The sequence below is a fragment of the Lepisosteus oculatus genome, chromosome 2 (genome assembly GCF_040954835.1).
Source record: "Lepisosteus oculatus isolate fLepOcu1 chromosome 2, fLepOcu1.hap2, whole genome shotgun sequence".
NCBI classification, from domain to species: domain Eukaryota; kingdom Metazoa; phylum Chordata; class Actinopteri; order Semionotiformes; family Lepisosteidae; genus Lepisosteus; species Lepisosteus oculatus.
In genome coordinates, this window is record NC_090697.1 from 18879937 (window position 1) to 18889328 (window position 9392).

The 9392-nt window shown below is 39.2% G+C and overlaps 1 protein-coding gene across 1 annotated transcript; it reads left to right on the forward strand.

Annotated features, from left to right (window-relative positions):
- Positions 1–337: 337 nt before the first annotated feature.
- fuca2 (alpha-L-fucosidase 2) lies at positions 338–9325 on the forward strand. Its single transcript, XM_015339140.2, has 7 exons — positions 338–614; positions 3001–3185; positions 4462–4801; positions 5336–5546; positions 6362–6552; positions 7810–7918; positions 8702–9325. Exons 1-7 carry the CDS (start codon positions 400–402, stop codon positions 8840–8842), a joined length of 1392 nt encoding a protein of 463 aa, XP_015194626.2. The 5' UTR covers positions 338–399; the 3' UTR covers positions 8843–9325.
- Positions 9326–9392: the final 67 nt, after the last annotated feature.

Here is a 9392-nt window from a genome sequence, read left to right on the forward strand (position 1 = left end):
AAATTTTAAAAAAAATACATTTCGTGAACTCGCACTGCCCCCATGTGTGTGAAACGAGAAACTGTATTTTTGGCATTCAGATAAAAACAACCAGTCTGTTCTGTTCATAGGCTGTCTTACTTATTCGAATTGGGTGAAAAAAGATAAACAAACGATGACTGAAAAACCTGCATATTTCGTAGACATTATAACTCAAAGACCTTTTTATGCGATTCCAATTCAAACATTAGCATAACACTGTATTAGATCCACATGACACCTTTTCGTAACCTAAAGTAAAGGGAAGTGTTTTGAGAAATTTACATAAAACTGGTCATATGGTCCCGTGATCACGAGTCCAAGTCATATGAGAGAAGAGGAAGAGAAATAGAGTTGTTCAGTGCCTGAGTCTCTCTGTGAATGGTGATGTCTTCTGGAAAGCGCTGCCAATGGAGTGTGTTACTGGCCGGAGGAGTCGTGCTCTTTCTTGCAGGTGGCGGCGGATGTCAGTACCAGCCCACCTGGGAATCCATTGACTCCAGACCTTTGCCAGAGTGGTTCGATCAGGCGAAGTTCGGCATCTTCGTGCATTGGGGAGTGTTCTCTGTCCCCAGCTATGGCAGCGAGTGGTTTTGGTATGTAATTGTAGTAGAAGCATGTTTTCAGCACAACATTTCGTATGCGTGACTGGATGACCAGCCGCACAGAGAACAAATGTATTACGATGTTTACAAATAAGCCGCAGGCTACATCATATGCATTTTGAAATATAAATGACCGTTTTTGTAAATCTATGAATGAACAGAAATACTAAATTTGTTCAATGGAGCTAAATAGGACGAAGTATTTTGTATCTTGAAAGGAAATGTTTAGTGTCGCTAGTGGTGTGGTGTTACTTTAGTCGGATAAGGTGAAAACATTCCCAAACTTTTAGATTCATAATCAGTGTATACTGAATGCAAAGGTAAAGTGCGATAAAGCACAATTAAATCACAAAAAGCTACTGACATAAATGTAAAAAATAAAATCGCAATGACTGTCGAAAACGGTGAGAGAACCAAGTACAGTTAATGTATTATGTAACTGAAGGTACAGCCAGGCTGCTGTAGTAAACTTTTATGATCTCAGATTTTATATTCAGCAGGTGGGGTAAAAATATACTCTAGTTATTTAACAGATATTCTAATTTTCTGTTATTTCCAAACAAATATTTTATGTTTAAAGTGGTTGGCTGTCATAGTTGAGTATTTCAAGTACAGTAGGTAGCTGTGTCAGCATGCATAGACTGCAAAGGAACAAGTTTATTCCATGCTGAAAAGTGAACAATGGAAACACAAGTTTTCGGCTGTGGAGCCTTTTCTGGGTGCGAGAAAGACAGGGAAATCAGCAGAGATTATATCAAGTAGTTTGGGAGAACAGAAGCCGGGAGGAGGCAGGAGTAGGGGGGAGGAAGAGTGGACACTCAGGAGGTGCAAAGTCGAGAGAGGTGAAGGTGTGATGTCGAAACCTGCAAATGGATAGAGAATATTAGAAGAAAACAGGTCTGTCGTTGAGAGAAGGGGGAAGGTGTGAACCAAGTTTCAGGATAATTATGGTCTCGGATGTCTTTCTGCAGTAGGAGTTAAGAAACCCTTCTTTGAGAATGCAGACCGAGAGATCAGTGTGATCATGGCTGTCAGAGGTGAAATGAGAAACTATGGACTTGGAGAAATCTTTGATCTTCACAGCCCTAACATGTTCTCTGAAGCGGTCTCCTAGTCTCCTTCCTGTTTCCCCACCACAGATAGCTGGGCAATTCCTGCAAGATATACAGTAAATGAGGTTGCTGGCGATACAGGATGTTGTCTGGGTGATCCGGAATTGTCCTGAGGGGCCTTGAATGAGTGTGTTGTTAGATATGTATTTGGAGGTAATGCAGCGAGTTCTGTTACAGAAAAGAGGGTACCAATGGAGGGATCATCCTGTAAGATGGAAAAGGTGTCGTTAATGGTCCAGGGGTTAGAAAGTGTGTTTGGGTAGTAGGGAAGCACCAAAGGAATGCAGTTGTGAGACTGGGAGTTCCTGATCAAGTTGAAGATCCAAAGACTGTTTTTGGCTTAGGTGAGGGCCCTGTTGATAACATTGGTGGGGTATCCTCTATTGAAGGAAAAGGAGTGCATCATAGCCTGAGGAACTGTGAAAAGGGGAGAGAGTTTTTAGTGTGTTTGGGGTGAAATGAGCCATACAGGAGAGACCTGTGTGAATCAGTGGGTTTGTAATAGACCAAAGTAGAGAGTTGTGGATGGTTAGTGGATAGGTTGATGTCTAGAAACAGAAGAGTGATGGAAGATATGTTAACTGTATATTTGAGGGATGGGTGAGAGTTAGTGAATTGATGCAGGATGTGCTCTAGCTGGTCTTTAGAGCATGTGGCAGCACCGATGCAGTCATTGATGTATTGCTTGTAGAGGTCATGGACATAGCCAGTGTAGGAAGCGAAGAAGCATTCTTCTACAGCTGACAAAAATATTGGCACAGCTAGGTGCCATCCTTGTGCCTATGGTGACTCCACTAACCTGCTGATAAAAAGGGTTATTGAATGAGAATGCATTCATTGTGAGGACCAATTCTGCAAGACGTACGAGAGTGTAGGTGGGTGGATCAAGCACTGTGCGTTTTTCCAGTGTGTGCTTGAGGGCTGTAAGACCGTCATTGCAGGGAATGACAGTGTATGGAGAAATGATGTTCATGGGAAAAATTTAGCATTCTGGGCCGTGAAACTGGAAATCATTTGAAAGTTAGTGTTGTTCTGGCATGGCATGCAATAGCTAAGTATTGCATGCCATGCTAGTGCAACATTATCAAAGAACTCTGGTATGGCATTAGAATGAGACTTCTGCTTTTTAATTGACAAAGCTCTACTACAGCCCTGCAGAACTTAGTTTAGCTTGAGAGTACTGCCAAAGGATTTGCCAGATATTGTATCAAATTAAGGTACAGCAATCAATAAGCCCTGGAAATGTTTATCTGTAACCTCTGCAGGTGGTACTGGCACAAGAACATGAAGAACTATGTTGAATTCATGGAAAAGAATTACCCTCCTGGCTTTCAGTACACAGATTTTGCTCCACAGTTCACTGCGGAGTTCTTCGACGCCAGCCAGTGGGCAGAAATCTTTGCAGCATCGGGTGCAAAATATGTTGTTCTAACCACTAAACACCATGAAGGTGAGTCTGATATTTATTGCCCAGCAGTGAAAAGTGAATAAAGCAGACATGCAGTTTGACCTGTGTAGCCTTGCTTCAATAGAAAATATCTTTGATTTAACTTTACTAGGACAGTGAACACCTACAGATGTGCATATTCACAAAATTGCATCCAGAAAGCAGATTGTCAGTTTTTAATTTAAATGTATGGAAGCTTTTGCATTTAATAACCTATAAAGAAAACTTGCAAAGTTTGTGTTTGGAAAACTACTAGCTTCCAAAGTGTCATTCCATTGATTAGAAGGAGTATTTAACAAAATCTACAAAAGACTCTGCAACATTTTTTTTTAAAAAAGGAGATCAATAGCATTTATGCAGGACCCCTTCTTTGCTCTTCCTTATCCAGATCTGTCTAATGAAGTCAAATTATGTAATAAAATACTCTTCATATTAAAACAGAGTCAGCATTAAAAACAAAGACACACACCATGACTAGTGACCTGGAAGACTTTGTCCTAGTTGTGGGAAGTTAATCCCGGTCCAGCATTCAACTTTGAACTATGTTGTATCCTAGAAGAAAAAGGATGATCGTTGTACTTTATTACTTTAACCAGGGTTCACACTCCAGGAAAGTGCCTGCATCTCTTAAACTGTATTCAGAGATAGTCATGGGCTCACAACCTTTAGTCTCATAATATTTAGGGGACAGGTCTAAAATGAGTTTCTGCTCACCACTGAATCCTTATGGAGGATTTAATATTTATTGTTCTCTCTAATTTTATGAGGCTTCGGACTTATTGTTGCATATATGGTACAGTATGAGTTTGAAATTATGAATTGACAAGCAGTTGTACTCTATTTCATTGTGAAGGAGACACACCAGGCATTGTGGATATTACTTTTGTAAAAAAGGATAACTCGTTAGGAATTTGTTGGGGGAAGGGAACATAAATTCAGTGCAACTCTGTTATAATATTTGTTGTACATAACTGGTAGAAGATGGACTAGTCAGTGAATGGAAACCATGGCAGACAATGGGGTTTCAAACAGGGAAATGTTTGAGTTTCAATGCCCTGTTTTTCTTAAAGAATGGTCCAGATGTGATTCTTGGATCAATTAGATGCCAACTAGCAAGTGGACAAGAAGGGCCCAATGGGCTCTTGTTTGTAATCGTCATTCTTTTACAACAGTATGGATCCTGGCACAGGGTTCAGAGAACCTGTGTTCTGGAACCTGCAGTTATCAGATTAGGTCGTCACAGTTTGACACATAGTTTTCTGTGTGCGTGACATCGCAGGGTTCACCCTCTGGGGCTCCAAGTACTCGTGGAACTGGAATGCTGTGGACGTGGGTCCCAAAAGAGACCTGGTGGATGAGGTAGCTAGCGCCCTGCGGAAAAACACTGACGTACGGCTTGGGCTGTACCACTCCCTCTTCGAGTGGTTCCATCCCCTCTTCCTGGAGGATGCTGCCAACGTCTTCAAGACCAACAAGTTCCCCATGACCAAGACTCTGCCTGAGCTGTATGAAATCGTGAACAAATACAAGCCAGAAGTCCTCTGGTCCGACGGGGATGGAGATGCACCTGACACTTACTGGAACAGCACAGGGTTCCTGGCTTGGCTCTACAATGAAAGGTACGTCTTTCTGGAGGAAAGGGTGAAAGTCAGGTTTGAGGAAGTGTTTTGATAGGAAAGAACCTACTAAAAGAAACCAGGTTAGGAGATGGGGGTTGGAAGATGGAGATTAGTATTTCGACATCACAGTGAGATTCTCAGCATTGGTTGCATGACAGCTGTATGAAATGTATTAATCGTACAGACTGGACATACCAGTTTTGGTGTCTGTACTCATAGATTTTCATATTTGCTTTGAATTACATTTAAACAGCTGTTCACATTAAAAAAAAACATTTCCCTTTCCTAACAATGCAGTTTAAAGTTTATCTCCAGACAAATTGGAAGCCTCACCTTGTAACTATCACTATTGTATTTCTTCACAGATGTAACTTAAAATTAAAACTCTTAGAGTGGAACACCTTCATTGTACAGTAATTCAGGACTACCGTATATTCAGAATAGGAAATAGTGAAGTGTCGTGAGGATAAGCAGACATCATGGGTGTGGATACATATACTGTATGTTGAATCCTAATTTTGAAAATGTTTCCAGCCCAGTTCGTGAGACAATAGTGACAAATGATCGCTGGGGCTATGGCTCTATATGCAAGCATGGTGGCTACTACACATGCAGTGACCGCTACAATCCAGGCCACCTCCTGAAGCACAAGTGGGAGAACTGCATGACCATTGACCACAAGTCATGGGGTTACAGGAGAGATGCAGAGTTGAAAGACTTTCTCACCATTGAGCAGCTGGTTAAGGTAATGTGATCTGTAGCTTTTCACAGTAGGCCTAGTTCCCATTTTTTCTCCATTAGTTTGGGTGAAATCCTTAGATTGGTTCTCAAATAATTCATAGTTAAAGTACAATATTAAGGCTTCATAAAAACCTGTCTTTGAATTATTTTTTCATGTTTGACCTCTAGAAATATGTTAATTGTAATTTCTTATATGACATTATTTTACATAAAGTTGAAATTTTCATAAAAATGGATGGCATTTATATAGTGATTAAATTAGTTAATTCCCTTGATCAGTTATGATATTTATGAGTACAATTTGAAAAAAGCTTCTCCTTCAGTGTTTCTCCTTTTATGATGTGATTATAGGAAATAAGACGTGTTTAAAATGAGCTTCCAGTGTGTCTGTACCATATTTCCTCACAGGATGCACATAAGTACAGAGAAGATTTTGGAGACCTAAGGGGTGTTAGTTCTATAAACCCATCATTTCCAGCAGAAAGTCTAGAATGTCAGTGTGGAGATAGAAAAGCTGCACTATTTGCTATCTCATTTTGGTTTCTTTATATTGAACTCAAATACTGTATGTTTGGCATGATTTATGAGAACAAATTGTAATAAATGGGAAAAACAACTGAAAAATGTACTCTAGAGAAAATGAATAACTTAGAAATATTTATCTGTCTGGAACAATGTAAGCCAAGACATCTAAGAAAGTTTGCATTATTGGGAGTAACCTTTGACATCATTGAATCATTTTTATGAAACTGTGCTACATACAGTACGTCACTGTAGGCCTTCTGCCTGGTTCCTGATATTTCGTTTGATGTGCTGCAGACGTTGGTAGAGACTGTCTCTTGTGGAGGTAACCTGCTGATGAATGTTGGACCTACACATGATGGGCGGATAGTACCCATTTTTGAGGAGCGCTTGAGGCAAATGGGCCAGTGGCTGAAGGTGAATGGGGAAGCCATTTACAACACAACAGCCTGGAGGGCTCAGAATGACTCCATCACCCCCGGAATCTGGTGGGTTTCTTCTGGGGGAGAGGAGTTTTTGGAATTTGTATGATCCCCAGTTGGCTTCTTCCTAATGTACTTTCAAGGGTGATTTTTCAAAAGCTTATTACTGTACACTAGGGCATAATCTACATGTGTTTTGTGGAAAGCATTACAAAAGCTTAAAGGCGACATAACAGCTGAAAGTAGTGCATTCATGTTACTTGTTTCTACTTACACATGGTCATAATTTATCATGGGGTTAATAATCAACAAGTTGATTTGTACTATCATGGCAAATGTTGTTACTATTCCCTCAACACAACAATTTTATTTTAGTCATTGCTACACCAGTTACATTTTTTCTGCTTTCTCTTGATCACAGTTTACTTTCTTTTCCCTCAGATCATACAGAACAGCTTTTCACATTATTTTCAGTGTGGGCATAGTGGGTTTACAATGTAGTGAAAAATAAAGTCATCAAACACTTCTAATTCTAGGTAATGACCGGTTAAATTCTGATAGGAGGTGTGAGTTAATTAAGTCTATTTGAGCAGTTGCACAAAGGCAAGAACTGCTTTAGAACTGCTGTTCCAATTACATATGTTGTTCCAATTACATATGAAAGTGAAAAAGGTTAGATGGTTGTGTGTTACAAACCTTTTTTCAAGATGCATTCTTTCAGGAATGACTTTGCTTTACAGTACATGCACTTTTTTCTTTTGCCATCTCAGCCGACACTTGCATGCTGTCCGAAAAACAAAAATGCAGTAATTACAATCTCAGCAATTTGTAGAAAATATCCAGATCCTGTATTTCAGAAACAACATTAATTCAAATTCTAGTTTCAAAGGAGGTGTAGCTGGAAATAAATAAATCCCTGTCCTCTCAAATTCCCCTGGCATTTTTTTATTGTTTCACTAGATACAGTACATGAGAATAGCCCTTGATTTGACAATCTGCAAGGCAGGATATAGCCTGGATTGGATACCAGTCCATCGCAGGGCCAACACAGACAGAAACACGCACACACTCACATCAGGAACCTCACTTAGCATTATGGGTTTGGACTGTGTGAGGAAACTGGAACATCTGGAGGAAACCCACACAAACAGGGAGAATAATAGGAGCACCCCAGGTGTGGAATCGAACCCAGGGCCCCAGTGCTGCAAGACAGCGATGCTAACCACTGCACCACATGCTCTCCCCTGCCTGTAATTGCTCTTATTAAACTTGAACTTGTGGTAGGAGAATTCTAGGCCATTTATAGTTTTTTATTATTAACAGGTACACAGCAAAGCCTCAGGAGAATGCTGTTTATGCAGTTTTCTTAGAGTGGCCCAAGTCGGATCTTCTTGTTCTTGGCAAACCCTTAGTAACTGAGGAAAAAACAGAGGTAAGATACCATGGCTGGTATGGCATCTTCCTTTTTGTATTTCCATGGTTTCCTGTTTTATTTTTAGTGCTCACATTCCTCTCTGACATTAAGGGAAAACACACCTCCAAAGCTTTTAGACCACAGGTTTGTTCTCCTGCAGTTTTTTAATCTGTGACACGATTCATCTTTACAAAATGTGTGATGATGTAATTACCCAGCTATCACTGAGAGTGAAATAGGAATGAAATCACACATTTTTCATTTTTACAAAACTTTATTTTAAAAACCATTTAATAACTTTACATATATTTCATGCATTGTTAAAATGCAAAGTTAAAAAAAATCTGAAAGTAGATATCCACCAATCTTTTGCGTTACCTGCACCTTCATAGTGTTATATGTGTAATTCGTTCATAATAGTGCTAGAATTGTACACAGAGATCTAATGATAATTTACTTTAATTATAATGTTGGTTGCTTTTTGTTTCCTAATGTTAGCCACAATACAGTATATTATTGTAGGAGAACATTATACAAATGAGTTTCCCAGATCTATGGTTTATGCATGTCTTGCAGTAAGAAACTAAAAAGGATAACATTCTGAATGCCATCTACAGTGTATAAGTAATTATGGAGCAAATGGCACAGTGTCAGTTTATTATGATGTCCAGTTCTGCCATTGTTAGTAATTTTACTCGTGTCCTCCCTTCCTTTTACAAGAATGTTATGGATCTTGTTGAATATGTGCCTGGAGGATGTGTAATGGTCTATCAATTAAACTCACTCATTATTTTTCTTCAGGTCCAACTGCTTGGTTATTCCCAGCCACTGAAGTGGCAGCCATTGAAGTCAAATGGGCTACAAATCACTCTGCCTCAGCTGTCTTACAGTGAGATGCCTTGTCTTTGGGCTTGGACCCTCAAACTAACTAAAGCCACATGAAGGCCCACAAAAAAGCAATCTGGGAATTTTTTATTTTTTTTATTTTTATTTTGTAATCTGGTTTCAACATGCCTGTACAGTCTGTCCTATGGTGTCTGCTCTGAATAATGTCTGTATAAATTAAAACACTGATTTTACAATCACTAGTGAAATGCTGGTATGCTGTTAAACTACCTTTTTAGAATCATAAATCACAAATACAGTCCATATTTTTATGTTTTATATTTCTATACCCTTTTTAAATGTAACCAGTATGAACCGATAACTCAATGTAAGAATTTTTGTTTTGCTCAAATGATTTGAAAATAGACTAATTATAAGGCGTGAAGGCATTATAAGCAGTTTTTCAGCCATTCTTCATTATAGTGTGCCTTTCTAAGGTGTAAGGTTGTCACAAAGCCCTTGGGTACCTCAGTTGCCATGGGAAGATTTTACTGTAAATTTCAGCTGCACTTTTTGCATTAATGATGTATTTCAAAACACTGTCTTTATGTCCTTCGTTTATTTTTAGCATTGTACTGCACTTTAATTTTGTTTAGGACTCGGCAAA